We start from the raw sequence: 19,930 nt of genomic DNA, 5'->3' as shown, positions 1-19,930 counted from the left end.
TGCGAGCAAGCGAGTCCGATGGGCGACACACACATCATTGCTGCCCCCGGCCCCCCCTCTCCTTTGTCTTCTTGTGTCTCGCTAAAGCGTCTGCACCTTCCATCCTTCTGCATCATTTGCGCATCCCGGCTTGGTCCCGGGATCCATCTTCTTACTAGACCTTCTCCACTGTATTGGTTATGTCGCCGATGTTGGTGCCAGCGGGCTGGGCTTTACTATTTTTTATTTTATTTTTTTTTATTGCTATTTTTCATCTTTTTTTCAGGATTTGGAGCGGGAATGGAAAGAGGAAAAACAAAACCGCAGAACATAAAAAGCGACGTCACCGTGATACCCCCCCTCCTGGTGCCAGCGTATCAATTTGGGACAAATACGGGTCTGGTCTATCGGATAGACTTTTTGGTTATTTTTTCCCCTTTGCATGGCGTTCATCAAGGCCAATAGAGTCCTTGGACGTTTTCATTGCGTTGCTAGCACTAAGTCACTGCCTTGCTGGCTTCGCCTAATGCCAACTTCAATTGTATATCATTACTCATTTGAGAGGCTGGTTGCGATCTTTGTTCATGCACCTATACACATACCTACCTGTACTCATTCCTTGGGCATCACGGAACATTACAAAGAACACAAATTGCTTTGGGGGATATGATGAAAGAAAAAAAATCTCAAAAAAAAACAAAAAACCACCCCCACAAAGAATCAAGAGTGTTGCCACAGTATGTCAGTCTGGGAGTAAGCACGTTTGGTATTTCTGTTTTCTCTTTGGGAGATTCGCTGGGATAATGAATGGAATGTTAAATCATGTTGGACTATGAAACTAGGGGTGTTATATCACAGTAGCAGGCTTGAATGCTCGTAGCTACGAGGAAAAATATAGTACACAAGCAAAAGTTTGAATGGGCCATTAATTCATAGATACAATTAATATGGATACCAATCTACATAGTACCACAGTATACTTTATCATACCTTCTACCCCTCGCATCTTCTCTGGCGAGCTTGTGATAGATGATGAATGGAGAGTTACCCATTATTTTTCTTTGACTGATATACATACTTCAATGCAGGGAGGGAGGAACATTGACTGTGACATGGACACCCCCCTCCTCCAACTTAAACAAATCCAAGAAATTTTTTTTTAAAAAAAAAAAGACGAGTCAGGGTCAATCAAAGCCAAGGAGGAAAGGGAAAAGAGAAAATAAAAGAGGACCCTGCCCAGGCTTACTTCGCTTCGCTTTGTAAATCCCCCTTCCCCCTCCATCCCTCCTCCGGCTTTGTTTCCAACTGGCCCTGTTATCGTCCCCATCAACCAAGCTAAACTTACTGTGAGTTATATCCTCCATCCCACGTTACCACCGGCCCCGCCCTCTTCCCTCCCCCCCCCCCATCCCCTCAGCTCTAAATACAGTACCATACCTTACCATAGTAGTAGGTACACTAGCAAATTGTGGGGACCGAGGAGGGGGAGATCTGCTTGTTTACTGACGCTGGTACTAACTGACGTTGGTAATTACCTTCCGGTTGGTTGGTACTACTACTACTACTACTACTACTCATTAATGCGACGTACGTTTCATTCTTCCCTTTTCGTCTTCGACAATCAAGAGGGGGGGAAAAAGGGACACGGAAAAAAAGACAAAGAAAACAAGGACCGAGGATAGTTAGGTAATAATATTGGGTCTAGTGACCAAAAAAAGAGAGAAAAAAGGGAAAGAGAGGAGGGGAAAAAAATAAATAAAAAAATAAGAAATAAAAAAACAAACACAGAGACATTTTCCCGGTCAGCAGGATTTCCTCGGTTGAGAAAGAGGTCGAGGGAGACACAGTTGAGTGTGTGAGAACAAAATAGAGTTTATGCGGGCACAGAACCTAAACCTTTCGATGGATGGAATGGGCAATGACGTTGTTGGGCGGTGAAAATGGCATGATTTGGAGTTCAACCAACTGTTTCATCGGAATTTGGGGTGTTTATCATAGGTCGGCTGATGGCTCTCGGAATGCATCAAACTGCTACGTGGATATTTTCTTTTGGATGGACAAGAGCAAGGACCCCGGGGGGGGGGGGGGAGAAGCGACATTTGGCTCACTTCGTGTCAACATGGAGCAATGAGGATGATGAACTATTGGATTCATCTTTTTCTTTTTAATATATGAAAACCTTATTTGCCAAAAGTAGTAGTAGTAGAACCGAACAAGATTTTAATCCTTCATGTCATATCCGGGCAGTATTGTGTGCATGTGTCGACACCCGTCTTGGAGCAACACAGTAGACTGACTCCTTGATAACCAATGCAGCAGAAACTTTTTCTTCTTTCTATGGAGTACTTTACCGGTACCCCCTCTTTTTTGTCTTTCCTCTTCCCCCTCTTGGATGCGAATCAGGCTGCAAGCCCGCCCCCCCCCCCCCCCCCCAAAAAATAACGCTGACAAGGTCTCATCCGGGGACCCAGCCGGGAAGCTACGGGATCCGGGGAGCCGTCGTACCCGGACGGAGTCCGGGATACTTTCTGGCACACTGACGTGGCATCGCAGTAGAGGTGGACAAATCCCAGCTGATAAGAGCCCGAAAAAATCAAAATTATGAGGAGCCACCAGTTGTAGTAGGGGCCTCGTCGCCCATGACGGCCGCTCTGGCGTCGGCGTAGATGGGAGTAATGCCGGTCCATAGTTGAAACTTTGTAGTGGAGTGTGTTAGAATGGACATACAGCTTGTTCTTTCAGGGACAGGACAAGGATCATGTGTGGTGAAAAGGCATTTCCAAGAAAAACACACACACACAAAGAGAGAAAACAATGAAGGGATGAGAAAAAAACATACCTGATACCAACCCTGCGCGCTCAATACCTCCAGGCCGGGGATAGTCTCCCAACCCGCGTCCTCAGCCATTGCCATGACCGCTGTGCGTCGCGGCTTGTACGCCATCTCTAGCAGAGCCCTCGTGGGAAACCCATTGGCCCCCGCAGGCTGTTGTTGCTGCTGTTGGCGGTGCAGCACGGACGCCACAATGTCGCGCATGCCGCTATCCATGGGCTTGTCTGCAGGGATGGAGCTAATAATCACCCGTGGCTGCGACAACAGCTCCTGCTTGGCGCCTACGAGGTGCTGCACGTCATAGTCGGATGGGAAAGATTCGGCCAGCTGGCTGACGTTGGCGGCGTTGCGCGCAACAATGTAGATAGGTGCGTAGCCTAGGTGGTGCAGCGCAAAGACGGCCGCGCGAGTCGTGCCTCCAGACCCGACGACGACGGCGGAGCCGCCTCCTGGCGCTGCACGGGTGTTCTTGACGATGCCGGCTTGGCGGAACGCGTAGACCATGCCCATCCAGTCAGTATTGTCGCCAAGCAGAGTCCGCCTGCCGTCCTCCGAGACCACCGGGATGATGGTGTTCACAGCGCCAATGACCTTGGCCGACTCCGTGACGCTGTCGAGGAGCGGGATGATGTCCAGCTTCAGCGGGATGGTCACTGAGGCGCCGCCAAAGTTGGGTGAGCGGATCAGGTCCTGGACGTCGGCTGCGTGGTCCGTCTCGAAGAGCGAGTAGGTGTGCGGAAGACCGTTGGCCTTGAAGAGGGTGTTGTGCAGGGCCGGAGACCGTGATTGAGAGATGGGCTTGCCGAAGAGGTAGAAGAAGCGCTCATCCAGCTCGCCGATGAGGGCCAAGGCCTGGCGGATCTCGGTAGCCGAGAGCTGTCCCGGGGCGGCCTTGAAGGGCAGCTCCGGGTGCGACACTGGCGTCAGGAAGCCGTTCAAGACGCGGCTGAGCTTGCCCTGGGGTCCCATGTTGATAGCGATCATGGGCGTCTTGTGGGAGGCTCCCATCCGTGCCTTGAAGCTGGCCAGCGCAAAATTGTCCTCCTGGCTAGCAGCTACACCCACCAGCTTGATGATGTCGCCAAACTGCAGGGCCTTGTTGTAGTACTGTATCCATGCGCCATTCTTCCAAGACAGAGCGCCCTGGGGGTCATGGTGGGATGCGATGATGCGGGACGAGCCCTTTTGCGCCACGACGGCCTGAATCACGTCCTCCGGCCAGGTGAGTTCAACGTCGATGTACTCCACACCCATGCGCGCCGCCACAGCGTAGAGTGCTGCCGCACCTTCCGAGTCGTCGTCGGGGAACTTGCCGCCTTGGCTCCGCGTTCGCACGGTGAAGACAATGGGTATCTTGGCAGCGGCCCGCAGTGTGGCCACCTGAATACCCACAAACTCTGGCGAGTAGTCCTTGAGCAGATCAACACGTAGCTCAACGGCATCCGACCCAACAACGACCCGAGGGATCAGCTCTAGAGCATCTGTCACGTCAGGCACGGTGAGAGCGACGAAGAATGAGTGCTTCTTCCGCTTGACCTCCTCGAAGTGGTTGCTGTGCCCGCACATCACAGAGACAAATCTTGTAAAGTCCACTGGCACCTCCACCAAGACGTCTGAGCTGCCTGGATGTGGGCTGTGGTACTTGAAGTTGCTACACTCCTCGAACCAGGGCTTTCTCCTCTCGTAGACTTCCCTGATCTGCTCAGTGTAGGCTGGCCGCGACTTGTCAATCAAAAGGTACTCGACCACCTGCTCAGTATCGCGGTGTACTTGAAGCACGTAACCACCATTATTCTTGTACTCGATCAGTTTCTCGCGGGCACTGGGAGCCTCGACGATGCCGCCGCCGCACGAGAACACCCAGCCGCGCGGCCGCTCTGCCATGACCTCATGCAGCAGCTCAAGCTCGGCCTTGCGGAACCCTTCCCAGCCAAGGTCGCCACGGATCATCTCCGGTATCGTCTGGCCTACCCTCCGCTCCAGCTCAACATCGAGGTCGATGAATTTTCTGTGTAAGGTTTCCGCCAACCAGCCTCCTGCGGTTGTCTTGCCGGCTCCCCTCATTCCGATGAGGAAGATAGATCGGTCTGAGGAGGATTTTGGGGATTGGCCATGCGTCGAGTGGCCTGATTCGGGCTCTTCGCCGTCCAGCGTCACCTTGAAAGACTCGGACAGCACATCCCACCAGCCTGGCCAGGTCTTTCCTGTGCACTCACGCTCCAGGACCAGCACCGGGTGTGGTGAGATGACAGACAGGACGCTGAAGCTCATGGCTACACGGTGATCGTCATAGCAGTAGATGCCGTCGACGGGCTCCGTGAGGCTCTTGTAGGGCCGGCCTGTGATCTCGATGCCGTCGTCAAGCTCAGAGCAGTGGACACCAAACTTGGCAAGCTGGTCTTTCATCGCTGCAATGCGGTTGCACTCCTTTACTCTTTGGTTGGCAATACCAGTGATCTGCGTCGTGCCATCAGCAACGGCGGCCAGGACGGAGGCGGTCAGGAAGGCATCCGTCATGGGCTCCATGTCAACGTGCGGCATAGCCTTGAGCTGTCCGACAGGCGGACCAGTCACTGTGGTCGAGTAGTCGGTCTGCTTCACCGTGGCACCCATGGCCTGCAGTACATCGACCGCAAAGCGCGAGTCTCCCTGCAAGGACTTGGAGCCGATGTTAGGGACGGTGCAGGTAGTGCCCGTGATGGCTGCTACCGCTAGTGGGTAGGTTGCCGAGCTGGCATCGCTCTCAATTTCATACTCGGCCGGGTTCTTGTAGGTGCCTTGAGGGATGTGGTAGGTGTTCTCTTCGGTTGTGGACCGCTCGACGTGCACTCCGAATGCCCCCATCATGGCGACGGTCATGTCGATGTAGAACTGTGAGATGGGCTTGCCGCCCACAAGCTTGAGCGTCACAGGGTTCTTGGCGTACGGTGCAGACATGAGCAGCGACGAGACGTACTGCGACGAGATGGTCGCCGCCAGCTCGATCACACCGCCCTCGAAGCCGTTCGCAGCATCGACCTGGACGGGCAAGCTGCCCTCCTTATTCAGGTACTTGACGTTCACGCCATTCGTGCGCATGGCGTCCACCAGGGGCCCGATCGGCCTGACCTGCATTCTCGAGTTGCCGGTCAGGACGGTCGAGGATACAGACGATGGTGCGCACAGGGCGACCACGCTCGTCAGAAAACGCGACGCTGTGCCTGCATTGCCGAGGTACAGAGGTTCCTTGCTAGCCTCCAGCCTGCCGCCTTTGCCCTGCACGACCAGAACCTCGCCGCCCTCCTCCCAGCGGTACGTTGCGCCGTTGAGCCCCGAGATGGCAGAAAGCATGTACTCGACGTCGTCCGAGTGAAGCAGGTTCTTGATGCGGCACTCGCCCTGCCCGAGAGCAGCCAGGACCAGTGCACGGTTCGAAATGCTCTTGGACCCCGGAGGCGTCACACTGACAGCCAGGTCGCCAGGCAGACCGGGTGTCACCCGTACCGCCGGAGACAAGACAACCCGGATCGCACGGTCCTCAACGACGCTCGCCCTGGGCTCGTAGCACTTCCCAATGGCAGACAAGAGCACGATCTTCTTGTTAGCCCCGTCGTTCTTCTTGTCGACGGCCATCTTTTCCAGCAGCACATCGACCGGGCAGCGCTTGCCGGCTGTCAGCTTGACGATCCGCTTGTCCTTGAGGGAGGTCGGTAGGTCGTAGCTGGCGATGCACTTGGTGAGGCGGGCCACGGCGCCCGGACGCAGGACGCCGAGGAAACGGGCGAGCTCGGCCTCCTTGACCATGCCTATGGCCACAGCCTCGCCGTGTAGCACCTGAGGCGTCAGGATGGCCTCGTAGGCGTGGCCGATCGAGTGGCCAAAGTTGAGCAGGTTTCGCAGGCCCCCTTCTCTCTCGTCCGAGGAGACCACCTCGGCCTTGACCCTTGCGGAGCCGAGCACGATCCTCTTCAGTATATGCCTGATGGGCGCCAGCCTCTCGGTGGCGATCTTGGGCTTGCTCTTGACGGCCTCCAGGATGGCGCCCGCGTTGGCCTCGAGGGCCTTGAACTCGTCCTCGTCCCAGATGGCAGCGGTCTTGACCACCTCGGCCATGCCGTTGATGAACTCGCGGGCGGGCAGGGTGTCGAGGAACTGCAGGTCGATGTAGACCCTCGCGGGCTGCCAGAAGGCGCCGATCAGGTTCTTGCCCATGGGAGTGTCGATGGCAGTCTTGCCGCCGATGCTGCTGTCGACCATGGCGAGCAGGGTGGTGGGCACCTGGACGAAGCGCACGCCACGCATGAAGGTGGCGGCGACATAGCCGATCATGTCACCGATGACGCCGCCGCCGAGGGCGATGATGACGGTGTCGCGCGTGCATTTGTGGCTGAGCATCCAGTCCTCGATCTCGGCCTTGGTCTCGCGGCCCTTGGAGTTCTCGCCGGGGGGGATGGCGTAGGTAAGCAGACGGGGGGCCGGCGCCGTGCCATTGCTAGGAGGGAGGGACGTTGCAGAGGAGAAGGCTTTTTCGAAGGAGGGTACGTAGAGCGGGGCGATGTTGGTATCGGTGATGAGGACGTAGGTGGAGGACTTGAGGTTAGTGAGCAGGTCGCTGGCGACGAAGTTGTAGAAGACACCATAGTCGACTATGATGTCCTCCCTGCCCAAAATAGAGATCCGAGTCGGGCCCGAGGGAGCAGCAGTCCCATCTGGGTCGTGACTGGTGCCATTGACGGCAGCCATGGTGGGCTTCTTCAGTTCAGTAGCTGCCCGCAGCTTGTTCAGTCTCGACAGAGTCCCAATTGAACAGGCAAAGCAGGTGCTAATGTTCCTCTCGTAAGGAGTTTATGTTGTCACTGGAGAAAACTCAGGAGGAAGAAGAGGAAGAGAAGAAGAAGGATGAGGTTGAACAACAGTTTTTGGACCTAGATAGGAATAACTTCAAAGTGGGTAATGAGTAGATCGGTGGTCAGTCATAGTCACAAATTGCTATGACTCTTTTGTTCTTTTTTCCCCGTCTGTCTTTCCTTCCCCCTTCCAATTGTCGTCAGTTTAACAAGAAGGAGCAGGGATTCGTACTATGGTAGCTCCAGTGACTGTGCGCCGCAGATCGGAGGGACACCTGTAATATTTTATTTTTTTTGGAACCCCCTTCTGAATTGGGACTGGAGGGGTCAGGGGGGTTCCCATTGGCTTGCAACCCACCCACCACCAGCTGAGAACGTGGAAAACGTGGGGTACACGCGCATGCCTTAGTGTCCCGCGGGATACTACTATAGCTTTACAATGGACAACACTACTGTACATAGTACGAGCAGTACTACTGCATATCGGACGAGGGATCGTCATCCGTCAGTCCAGAGCCGTCGGTGCAAATGATACTGCCCACCATCAGTAATGAAGTACATACTCACAATTATCAGGCAATACATATTAAGAGACAAGTTAGTCCCTCTTTTAATGAACCTCTGATCACTATGTCGCGCGCGTGACCTCGTAGCATGACTATTATTACAGCTACATCGCAAGTAGATGCAGGACCGGCCCATTGGATGCCCATCTAGAGTCGTTACTACTATTATTGCTGCCACCTATTGCTGCGCCAAAGAAAGAATGGAATAGAAAGAATCGTCCCAAACCAGGAGGCGCATGTGTTCGCTAAACTCCCAGACCCCCGAGGCACCACAGAAATGCAAGCTCAGAACCCATCAGAACCCAAAGTTATCCAACAGGGAATTTGCATCCGGCTCCTCAAACATCGTAGGCGGTGGCTGCGGTTTGGCCCTCTCCTGCGCTGGCGACAGCGGTCCGTCTCTTCCCGATCTCATCTCCGCCGGTACTCTCGCCGATGCGGTCGAGATCGGTGATAAGGGCATGTCCTGAACGACCAGCGAGCTGCGCCGCCTGAGCATCTTGAGCGGGTTGATGTCGCCGCCCAGTCCCGGCCTGATTGTTGGGCCCGGTAGGAGGAACTCCCAGTTGCGCACTAGGTCCAGCCCGATCAGATCGCACCCCATACGGTCGTACAGGCGTGCGTTGTGAAGTACAAACTCCCACTCCACCTTGGGTGTGACTTTGCTTGCGCCGCGCAGCGTCTGCAGCGTCTTTTGTCGGAGTTGTGCATATAGGACGATGAGTGCGGGGTCGTCCGTCAGGAAGAGCTTAGACTGCATATTTGGTATCTGCGGTGTCTCTATCAGAGTGTACACTGGCGTCTACGCGTGTTGAATAAGTCAGTATTCTGGAGTATGAAGCTCCACCTCCTCGAGACACTCACAATCAATGCTCGCACGGCCATATCTCTGCGGCGCAGCATCCAAAACGCCCAGGACGCGAGCCAGCGGTTGCCTTCTTGTGCAGCAATGTTCAAGACCTCGTCCTGGAGGAGCTTTCGCAAGACTGGTCCCTGATCTCCTTCGTAGACACGAGTGATGGCAATAGCCAGCTGGAGATCTTTGAGCTGGTTCAGGCAAACGTTGACCGCATCTTGTAGGTGATCAGCCAATAGGAAGAAGGCTGCGCTGTACTCTGTGAAAGATCTGTCAGCTGGAGACCGCATGTGAGTTGGCAAATACGGATTTTTGGAATTTGGCTTACCAAATCGTCGTTTACTCAACAAGGCATAAGCATTCTTGAGTGCCGATGTCTTCCACTTCGGATCCTCGAAGTTGTTGGCGAGCAACCTCTGCGTAGCGACCTGCTCCCGGTTCCAAGATGCCATGCGCCACAGGCCTTGGAGGACTGCTTTCTTACGCAGTGCCAGATAAAACAGACTGCAGTCCACAGGGTTTTTCATGTCGCTCTTGGTGTACTCATTCCGGGCGATGATTTCGAATTGCGCTTTCTGTGATTTGGGATTAGCAAGTCGGTTGGAAGAGTTTTGTTTGGGGGCGGGGGGGGGGGGGGCGTTGAAGGGGCCCCACAGAGACAGAGAGAGAGAGAGAGAGAGAGAGAGAGAGAGAGCGAGAAATGGTACTACTACTCACCACGGCTGCATTGTCCGTGAGCCACATAAACATGCCACTCTCCCTGGCATGCTCCCAGAGCAGGCTGCCATGCTGTTGGCGAGTCACAAAGTCGGTCAGCATGTCCTGACTGGTCGAGTGGTAAGCCCAGTTGATCTCTCTCCACGACATGCTGATCTCATTCGTCCGTCTCTTCCTCAGCGCATGCTGGCGGTAAAAGATCATGAAACGAGCACCGTTCTCGTCCATAGACCTGCGGTGCTTTTCGACCATGCCAATGCACTCAATCATATCAACCAGCTGGAATTGCTCGTGCCCAGAGAGCTGCGGCAGGGCGACGCTGGTCAATTTCTCGTTGATCGTCTGGGCAACATCCTCACTGAAAACCTCATCGTCATCATCGAGAGTTTGTCGTTCTCCAAAATAGGAGCCTCCGTCCTTGCCAGGCGCGAAAGCAGCCTGAGTTGGCTTGTCAGTGTAGAACTCTTCCAGGTCGAGGCCGAGATAGTCATCAATCGCCTCCCCCTCGATCCAAAATTTAAGCGTCTTGTGTAACGACATCAGAATGCGATGGGTGAGTGAGACTTTGCCTGCCAGCATACACTGACTGAGAAATTGTGGATGGAACACAGGTAGAGGCCCGTTCAGACGCTGCACGACATCAAACAGGTCCCGCTTCCCATCCTGCATGTGTGGTAAGGAGATGCTGTTGACGAGCGAACTCGAAGCGTCAAATTTGCGGTCATGAACGAAGAGTTGATTGCCTGCACCGACGACAAGGTGTCCATCACCAAGCCATGTCGAGTCGCCGATCGGGTGTGGTGTGAGATCGCGAACATTGATTTCTCGGATAGGCGCCCACGCAGGACCCTTATTCAGGTAGTCGAACCGTAGTTGCGAAAGGAGTAATACACGAGAGGGGAACCCAACAGCCAGAATGGACTGTGAGTCAGGCGTCGAGGTCCAGTCAAGGTCCTGGATCGCGTTCTGCGCCTCGAACTCTTGATTGAACTCGAGGCGTGCCCCACGGATATCCCAGATTGTCACCGCCGTTCGACTCGAGTTGACGAGCGCTGCCTTCTTCATAGTGCTGCCACTAGCAAGCGCAGGTTCGAGCACGCCCGTCTCCATCGAAGCTGTTGACAACCACTCCACCCTTCCGTCGCCGAGACGAGCGGTCCAGAACTCAACACGACCACCTTTCGTATAAGACATGGCAACATCGCGGGCAAAAACATCCAAGAAGCCCGAGACCATTGGGGCGGACCCGGCTGGGTCCACGGGAAGGACATATGATAGATCACCAGCATCGTCAAGCTCGAACCTGCTGTGCTCCTTTATCGACGAGGACGAGTGGCCGTTTGTTTCGCCATTGATGTCAGACCCGGTCGGTGCTGCAGTGGCATATAGAGGCAGTTTAATCTCCCATACAAGACCTTGCTTTTCAGACGTAATGGTGCCAATGTGTGCCACGGAGTCTTGTTCCGGTGTTTTTCGTGGCAAGACTAACAAGCAGAGAGGTTTCCCCCGAACCTGATATGCACGTTCCGCAAGCAGAGACGGTTCGACCTGCCGACAGTCCCAAACAGAAACTCTGTCATGGTGCAAGAAGACCACGAAGCGCCCTTTTCGGACTACGGCTATTCGGTGAATGTGGTCTTTCGAAGTGATGGTGCTTTGTCGAATGAACCTGGTCTTTTCGGTGTAAAGGGCATGTCTCCACAGTACACTTTCTCCGTCTCTTGTTCGTGAGACCACAGCCCTGCCGCTGTAATTTCTTACCATCTTCACAATAGACGATGTATGGCCTGACCAAACACAGCGCCTCCTAAGCCGGCTCGCACTGGCGTTAGCATCGAGCAGACGAGCGATGTTGGCCTCGTAGAATTCGATTCTGCCGTCGAGAAAGTGCACAAGGAAGTTAAGATGGCCGCCGGAATTGTTGCAGTATGTCTGAATTTCCACATGCGGCTCGGTTTCGGTGGACGAGAAGAATTTGAAGTCATTTGACGTGATATTCTGAAGAACGGGAAAGGTCCTGGTGGGTTTGCTGTTCTTTTTTGGCTCGACAACATGCTGTTGAGACGTGACGTTCTCCATTGCCCAGGCAGACATCTTGCCCCGTCCATCGAAGACGATGCAGATCTCGGGATTGCGGTTCGCAAGCTCAACAGCGTTTACCAAAGGACCGTCTCCCCTGCCATATTCGGCGGGACCCTCCTGGACCGCCGTCTCGGTGGCGGCCGAGATGTCGCGCCCGTGGACAATGGCAGCCCACCGGGGACTTGGCCCAGCTCCTTCAGCTGTAAAATCGATCTTTCCCCAGAGCGTCAATTGCTGGTGGCTGTGGCTATCCGAGCCGGTCCAGATGCGCAGCACGTTGTCGAGGCAGAAAGTGTAGAGCACATTGTCGACGGTCTCGTCCACGTGGTAGGGCTTGCGCCACTGGAGGCTTGTCACGGCCTGCGGATGCGAAAGGTACATAAAGTCGAAGTGGTACTCGTCGGACACGTAGCTGAGTCTCCGCCACACCTTGACGAGTCGATCGTGGTGGCCCACAGATGCAATGTAAGCCGAATCGTAGGATAGGTCGGCGTATTTGGCGGGGTTGGCAATGGGCTTGCGCCAGGTACAGGTCGGGTCGGGCGTAGTTTTATAGAGGGTCAGCGCAGACCGAGAGACGAGGAGCTCTTCCGAGCTGCCCCATGACAGGGCCATCGCGCTCTTGCTGCCATCATCATCCTGTGTCTCCTCTGCGTCAACCTCGGGGGAGAAGGATGTCTCGAGGGCCCATTTCAGGTCGCCATCTCCGTGTATAAATGGCCTGTATATTCGGACGGTCCTGTCGGTGCAAACTGCTATCTTTCCAGACACCTCGTCGAGAGAGATGGCCTCAAGGGGTTGATCATCGTCATCGTAGATCGTCTGGAGGAGGGTCTCATGGTCGGAGAGGATGGCGATCGCATTGCCACTTATGTATGCCTATGGTGGCCGTCAGCTTGCTACTCCCAGGCAAGGGAGCACCAGAGAGACCAGTGCAACTAACAATGATGCGGCGCGAGTCCCAGAAGCCGGTAGCAAGAGCTTGAAGCCGGGCTTCTGGCCTTCCTGGAAGGATAACCTTCATGCTACCGGCAGAGCGCAGTAGGAGCGAACATTGCAGAGGGAATCAGGACGGTCTGGTATGATGACAGCTATCTGGCCACGGCGATCGAGGCGTATTGTTGCTCCCGGATAGGTGGCTTGGAGGGTTCGTCGGCTCCTGGACAAGAACACAACGAGTGTTGGTGTAAAAGGGTAGCTTGCGATAAAGCTGTGGTCGTATCCGCTCGTGGATCGTGACCAGGCCAGGTGAGCTTCTCCAAAAGGTGCAATCATTTAGTGGACAGTGTCCTAGACAGCGCGTCATTCTCTCCTACCGCAGTAGGCGCATGGGATGCTACGGTCGGTATTAGGTGCTGCTCTAACACAGTGGAACATCGGTACGGACCCCTGCTAGGGTGCGGGCCACCCACCGCTGAGACCTGGGGAGGTCCCCCTGGCAGTTCTCCTGCTCTCCTACATAGTAGCTCGCCCATAATTAGCTGATGGGTGATTTGTTACAACCTCGATGCTTTGCTTCGAGTCGATACAATGCTACAGGTAAGGCTTGCCCGGTTTCACGCCACAAGCTTCAACATTTCCAAGAGTGATCAATCAGTGTAACAGCTCTACAGGCCAGACAAATCTTCTCAAAATTGTTTTGCAACATTTTTTCTCTCTCTCTCTACCTATCATCTAGAGCGCGTTCCCTACAGAATGCTGTGAGAGTGGCGAGTTATCTTCCAAGCTAGACATCTATATAGTATGTACCTTGGTTCCTACGAGTACCCAATGGTCCTGATGGCCCTGACTTATGATGTGGCTTGCGCTCCAGCTCCTCATAACAGAGGCTCTTGACATGGACCAAGTTTATATCGTACCAACTCCTCGTGTTGCAGTAATACAAGACCGCACACTGCAGGCTTGAATCCTCGAGACAACCCCCACAGTAGCGCACCTACAGAAAGTAGGATACTGGTCCCCTTACCTATGGGGTTTGAGGGATCCTGGGAGAGATGCCTCCCCAGGATGCCTCCATGCTCTTGCGCTCAGTGGCGTCGGCCTCATCAAATAGTCGGGAACCCCTTGATGTTCCCATTATTGTCATACTTGGCCTCTGCATTCACCGTCAGCCACATCCTACCTCCTACCAGACACACAAGACAGAAAGAAAGAAGAGAGGAAGAAGAAAGGAAGAAAGAACTCACTGAAAAAAGTATAACTCAACGTAACGGTCTCCACCCCCTTCATGTTCAGATCCGTCAGATAGTCCGGATCCAGGTAAAAGAACACGGGCATGTCCACTGTCTCGCCAGCGTTCAGCCTCTGCTCCTCGAAACAGAAACACTGGATCTTGCTAAAGTACGGCGCCACCTGCGCAGGGGTGACGCTGTATGTCGCGACCCCGATGATGTCCTGGTCGCTCGTGTTGGTCGCCGTGTAGAAAGCCAACGCCGTCTCGCCAGGGAGCACGCGCACCTCGCGCTGCTGCGGGGTGAACTTCCAAGGGAGCACGTCCGAGACGGAGGCGTTGAAGGTCACGCGGATGCGCTTGGCATCCTGCACGGGTTGTAGGCGCGAGGCGAGGTCGTCTGGCCCGCCAAAGGTGCCGCCGTGGCCTGGGGCGCGGACGGGCTGGCCGCCCCAGCCGGTTGTTTGGCAGATCTGGAGAGGTGGGGGGGAATGGAAGGTTCAGTATGGCGCTCACAGGAGAAAACACACACCACATAGAGAGAGGGGGAGTGATTCATAAACAGACAAAGAGGGGCAGAGGAGACCAACCATTTTGTACAAAGGTACGGATCCGTAGGAGAAGGCTACCGTGCCCAAGATGACACTCAAAGTATAGTACCTGCCAGCCCAATTAGCCCATACGTCCACCCTCAGATCAAGCCATATGCATGTATATGTGTATGTCTGTCCTCCAAGCATCTCCTCACATGGTAGTCCTGTTTCTCCTCTTGTACACCTCCCTCGCCTGCTCCATGCTCGGTGGGATATGCGCCCTAGCCGTTGTCGTCGAATGGCGGCCTGTCTCGGAGGCATAATTTCGCAGATTGAAGCCCAGGGTGTGGCTAGGTCGCAGGGTTCGGCAGGTTGGGCGCGGCAGCGCCATCGCCAAGCTTTGCAGCCTCCATGCTGTGCTTGGGAAGCTGGACATGACTTTTCAGAACATCGTGGGATGGAGAAAGTGTCGTCGTTCCAGGATGGCATGTTCGCGGGCGGGTATGAGCATCAAAAGCTATAGAGGTGGGTCGAGTTGCCGCGAGACTAGCAACCCTAACCCTCTACTCCGCGGACTGTGTTCACATCTGAGTTTGCATCTCAATCTTGGGAACCCTATGTCAAGGCCGGACGCTGGTAGTAATATTATTGATTAATGATATATGTCAGCTGACACGATGCCCTTACTGCCTCTTCTCCTTTATGATATACTCTCTGAAGTGCCCAGCCACCTGAGCCTTGGCCATGTCCGCCGCTGAGGTTATGCCTCGTCCTATCCGCTCGAGTGGTAGCACTACAAACACGTAGATCACCAAGATGAGCAGCCTGAGGAGGTAGTCCGCCAGCCCTAGCACCGGAGCCCTGCCCCGGCTATACGTCGAGTCGACGAATTCGAAGGGCAATTTCGCACCCAGATGATCCTTTGCGACCGCGAGTCCGGAACTAAAGCCATCCTCGTGGAAGCCATATTTGGTCCACGCGCCGCAGTAGCTGATCCCTCTTTTGTTTTGGATCTTGGGAAGCAGGCCCTGTGCGTGTATGCTGGCCGCATTATACAGCGGATGTGTGTACTCATACCTGCCCTGCACCGTACTAGCCTTGGGCTCGTGAAGTGGGTTCAGTGTGACGAGGACGTCGCCAAAGGTATCGACGGGGATATGCTGCAGGATATTCATGTTGTAGGTCAATGAGACTTGATCAATGTTCGAGCGGCCGGTCGATGGCGAGGTGAGCGTCAGGTAGTTCCAGCTGCTCCAGGCCTTGCGGTCTGCAGGCATGTGCGTGAGGTCGGCGTGCAGGACCGCTGTGTTCTGTGACGTCTCGAAAGTGGAGAGAATAGACGTCTCCTCTCTTGTTGCCGAGTTTTTGATGATTTCGTAGGCCTGATCACCATGAGTAGCCAGGATGACGTGGTCGTAGACAGCACTTTTACCGTCTCTCAGGTGTAGACGGACCCGGCCGTCTCTCTCGTTCGTGACCGAACTCACTGGTGTGTTGAGGAAGAGGTGATTCGGCGGAAAGCCTTTCATCACCGCATCGATATACGCTTTAGAGCCTTCTGGGATTGTGAGCCATGAAGGCCTGGTAGCGACCGTGGACAGCAGGTGGTGATTCCATCTAAAAACGACTGGGTGAGCCACAGAAGCAGCATTTCATGTAGAAAGTGGCAAGAACTTACAAGAAGCGCACAAGGGTCACAGCAGGAAACTCCAACGTGCACTTGTCGGGACTCGTGCTCCATACAGCAGCCGTCATAGGGATGAGATAGTCATCACGGAATGCATCGGAATATCCCTCTCTGTCGAGGTACTCTCCAATGGTCTCCTCTGCCCTCGGGGTCCCATGATTTGCACCAAACTTGTGGCTGTTTCCGTTCACTTGGCGGGCCCCCACACGCTCCGAGTCATCATTAATCAGTAGGTCCAGCGCGAACTGGTTGAAGCGGACAATGTCGAATATCATGCGCCACATCCTCGGCGAGAAGATATGTCTCCGCTGGCAAAAGATGGAATTCAGGCTCGTTCCCGCCCATTCGAATACCCCGTGATCCCGAGAGACACCAAAGGTCATCGCCGTCGGCACGATGTCCACCTTGACCTTGCCGAGGAACTTGATGAAGTTTGCTATATGATCATGTGAGCCGGAGGCTGCTTTTTTGAGGTCTACCTGTATAGAAGAGGGTAGGGGAGTGTGCGGGAAGTAAAGAGTTTCGTCTCACGGTATGTGGCCTCATTCATAACGATGAAACCTGTGTCGACCTTGGTGGTGTACTTTCCATTTTTCCAGTCCACGGTATTTGTATGGCCTCCGAGCCGATCTGCTGCCTCGTACATGTAGACATCATGGTGGGTCCGGTTTAGAGCCCAGAGGGCTGCGATGCCTGCGCAGCCGCTGCCCACGATGGCCACCTTCTTCCTGGGGTGAGAGTTAATTGGTCGGCTCATCATGAGTGAAAGGAAGAGGGGCAGTTAGACGTCGAGAATGGGAAATGTTGATCGTGAGTTGCTAACTGCGCTCGATGACCTCACCAGCCGTGATCCGATTAGGAAGCGCCACACGAGGCAGTGACCAAGAAGCAATGGCGCGGCCCAGACTTGGGATTCAAACTTAAAAAGCAAAATAATGGGATTCCATGTTATTCAATAGAAGATAGTCATCATGGGGTAGCGGGTAGCATCCATCAGACAGGCATTCTAGAGGTCAAGGCAGTTTGGAAGCGTCTTATCGATCTGAAGAGAACGATAGTTCGGGAGGGCGGATCGCAGTCATTGACGCTAGCGTCCAGGTCGGTCCCAAGACATAAGCCAGCTGAGAATGGGATGAGGTGATAGTGGTGGTGTGGGTGTGGCTTCTGGGCCGCCTGGAGAAGGACGAAAGGGAACTTGCGAGCATGTGAAGATCGGAGGAGGAGGTTGCGACAAGACGGGAACTTACTCTGCAGGCATCTTCTAGTCCTGCGCTGGATTCGATGGTTGGATTGTACAAACAAGTAGCTGTGCAACCATGCAATGACCAGCAAGAAGAAGAATGAGACAGTGGGAAGAGGACGAAGAGACGAAGGGGGACGGAGGAGCATTGGTGGACTCAGATTATTGAGGAGGGAGCTAAAAGTCTATGAGCTAATTGTACATAGACAAATAGCCTGGCGGGCAGGGCAGCCACTGTGGCGGGGCAACACCAAAACGAGTTTCAAATTCGAGGCAATCGCAACCGCAAACCTTGTCGCACTGCAACGCATGGCGAGATGGGACTGTGCGCATGCACTAGAGATGGTCCTGAAGCCACAGGCGAGAGGGTTCCCTTACTCCAACCTACCGTACATGATGATACATAGTGCTTCTGCCAGCGAAATCCTGTAGTGCGTGCGCATTGGGTCCGTTCTTCCCAAGATGCACCCCAAGCACAACCTCCTCATTCAGCCTTCCACAGGCTCATGCTCGAGGAAACCCAAGTCATCAACCATGACTGACACAGGACCACGATTTCACCTCCCTTGAGAGGGAGGGAAAGAAAGAAAACAACATCAAGGTTCGTCGTCATGCATAAATGTCGAGACCCAACGGGACTGGAATAGTCATAGAGGGAGACAATATCCAATTCTTAGGAGCGCCGAAATATTACTCTGCCCGGGCTTAATTCAACTCGACATCCATGGGTCCCGAAGGACTGTGAATGGCGAGCCTTTTATCTGCAAATCCGGGGTGGTTCAACTTTCTATGAAGAGAAAAGAAAAGAAGAGAAGAGAACAGAGAGAAACAGCGGCTGGCCAGGAAGATATTTCTTGCTCTGCGCTGGGAAATCTGGATTGCCACATGATTGGTCGAACTGGTGGCGTGGGCGGGGCCAGCGTTTACATAATGACGAGCAGGGAACGGGAGAATGCCTTTTGCAGGTCCCCTGCCCTTGAACATTTGGCCGAACCTGACGCAGCTGCGTGTGACACTGACGCTTCCCCCAGCACCACCCAAAGATAGCCCAGCCCCATTGGCTTGTACATTGTTGCCTCCATCGCCAACAACGAAACGTCTCCCTTTCACACGCCACACCTCAACCACGCAAAGAATTAAAATTCATCCATAATCGACCGACAGTTCCGATCGCGTGCCTTCTCAGCGAAAATCTCTCTCGGCCTCGTTACCCTCGCCTCTTCCTTGCCTCGACCATTCAACCCCAACCCCCCTTCTCACTCTTCCCTCCGCAACCGAATCGATCCCTTTGCACACTCAACATGTCCAACCCGCTCGACACCGACGCCGGCTCCGAGCTCTTCGAGAGCTACTCCGCCGAGTTCAGGCTCGTGGAGGCCGACCTGGTCCAGAAGCTCGACCAGATACCTGAGCTGTCCGGCGAACCGCGCAAGGCCGCCATCAGCTCGGCGGAGCGGGCCCTCGAGGAGGCGGAAGAGCTGGTGCGTCCTCCAGAGAAGAAGACAAAGCAGAAGCACAAACCCTTTTCACACATCAATACATGATAAGCTAACTTCACCCACTCGCTTACCCCAAACCCAGCTCGGCCAGATGCAGCTCGAAAAGTCCAACATCCCGACCTCGTCCCGCGCCAAGGCCAACCAGCGCTTCCGCGACGTGCAGACCGCCATCGACACCTCCCGCCGGAAGCTGCGGCACCTCGCCGAGGACCGCTCCGCGCTCTTTGGCAGCCGCGAGCGGTACAGCGACAACCCTGCCGATGTGCAGCACGAGCAGCGCCAGCAGCTCCTGTCCGGCTCCGACCGCCTGGACCGGAGCACCCAGCGGCTCAAGGCCTCGCAGCGCCTGGCCAACGAGACCGAGATGATCGGCGCCGCTACCCTGGGCGACCTGCACCGCCAGAGGGGCATCATCGAGCACACCAATGAGACCCTGCTGCAGAGCGAGGGCTATGTAGACAGGAGTGTCAAGACGCTGAGGGGGATGGCGCGTAGGTTTGTGCTTCCCTATATATATATATATCCCCTTGGGTTTTACTTGACCTGCTTGCTGGGATGGGATTTTTGGGCTAACATTGGAGTAGGATGGCTACAAATCGGGTTATAACTATTGCCATCATTACTGTCTTGGTTCTTCTCATCATTGCTGTCATTGTTAGCAAGTTCCGATGAGCGATGGGCGTGTGGCGTGATCGATTCGGGGGTGTTTGTTAGATACGATATGCTTAGGACATGGCGTTGCAAGGGCGTTATTTTTCTTTTTGGAGACAGCAGTCCGTGTACGATGGTTCGTTTCTGCTTTGCAACGTAAGATTTACAAGAGACTGCTGTTCCTACTTGCGGGCTGGACTGTGGCAATATCAATAGGGAAAACATACTTTCTATATAATCTTCAATGCCCTATGAACGCCGTGATCCCTTTTGAGAATAAGCGTATCGTAA

The 19,930-nt window shown here is 54.4% G+C and overlaps 5 protein-coding genes across 5 annotated transcripts; 1 reads left to right on the top strand and 4 right to left on the bottom strand.

Annotated features, from left to right (window-relative positions):
• Positions 1-2,578: 2,578 nt before the first annotated feature.
• M406DRAFT_60534 (uncharacterized protein) lies at positions 2,579-7,534 on the bottom strand (the record flags this gene model as incomplete). Its single annotated transcript, XM_040924684.1, has 3 exons — positions 2,579-2,674; positions 2,819-6,597; positions 6,817-7,534. 3 exons carry the CDS (start codon positions 7,532-7,534, stop codon positions 2,579-2,581), a joined length of 4,593 nt encoding a protein of 1,530 aa, XP_040776980.1.
• A 1,008-nt stretch (positions 7,535-8,542) lies between these two features.
• On the bottom strand, positions 8,543-12,883 carry M406DRAFT_60533 (uncharacterized protein; the record flags this gene model as incomplete). The annotated part of the gene is made up of 6 exons (XM_040924683.1): positions 8,543-8,632; positions 8,680-9,006; positions 9,069-9,319; positions 9,389-9,635; positions 9,778-12,738; positions 12,803-12,883. The coding sequence occupies 6 exons, from the start codon at positions 12,881-12,883 to the stop codon at positions 8,543-8,545; spliced, it is 3,957 nt and encodes a 1,318-aa protein (XP_040776979.1).
• A 1,209-nt stretch (positions 12,884-14,092) lies between these two features.
• On the bottom strand, positions 14,093-15,006 carry M406DRAFT_356169 (uncharacterized protein; the record flags this gene model as incomplete). Its single annotated transcript, XM_040923375.1, has 3 exons — positions 14,778-15,006; positions 14,620-14,689; positions 14,093-14,502 (listed from the first exon to the last, which is right to left on the bottom strand). Coding segments are annotated over exons 1-3 (699 nt in total), but the record flags the coding sequence as incomplete, so codon positions are not given.
• A 187-nt stretch (positions 15,007-15,193) lies between these two features.
• Positions 15,194-17,206, bottom strand: M406DRAFT_356168 (FAD/NAD(P)-binding domain-containing protein). Its single transcript, XM_040923374.1, has 3 exons — positions 16,781-17,206; positions 16,241-16,685; positions 15,194-16,179 (listed from the first exon to the last, which is right to left on the bottom strand). Exons 1-3 carry the CDS (start codon positions 17,007-17,009, stop codon positions 15,246-15,248), a joined length of 1,608 nt encoding a protein of 535 aa, XP_040776977.1. The 5' UTR covers positions 17,010-17,206; the 3' UTR covers positions 15,194-15,245.
• A 1,405-nt stretch (positions 17,207-18,611) lies between these two features.
• On the top strand, positions 18,612-19,875 carry M406DRAFT_101544 (putative v-snare vesicle transport). The gene is made up of 3 exons (XM_040914955.1): positions 18,612-18,970; positions 19,071-19,483; positions 19,573-19,875. Exons 1-3 carry the CDS (start codon positions 18,791-18,793, stop codon positions 19,658-19,660), a joined length of 681 nt encoding a protein of 226 aa, XP_040776976.1. The 5' UTR covers positions 18,612-18,790; the 3' UTR covers positions 19,661-19,875.
• Positions 19,876-19,930: the final 55 nt, after the last annotated feature.

Source organism: Cryphonectria parasitica (assembly GCF_011745365.1).
Source record: "Cryphonectria parasitica EP155 unplaced genomic scaffold M406scaffold_4, whole genome shotgun sequence".
Lineage (NCBI taxonomy): Eukaryota > Fungi > Ascomycota > Sordariomycetes > Diaporthales > Cryphonectriaceae > Cryphonectria > Cryphonectria parasitica.
The sequence above is the reverse complement of the archived record's forward strand: the minus strand, read 5'-3'. Positions and strand labels throughout refer to the sequence as shown.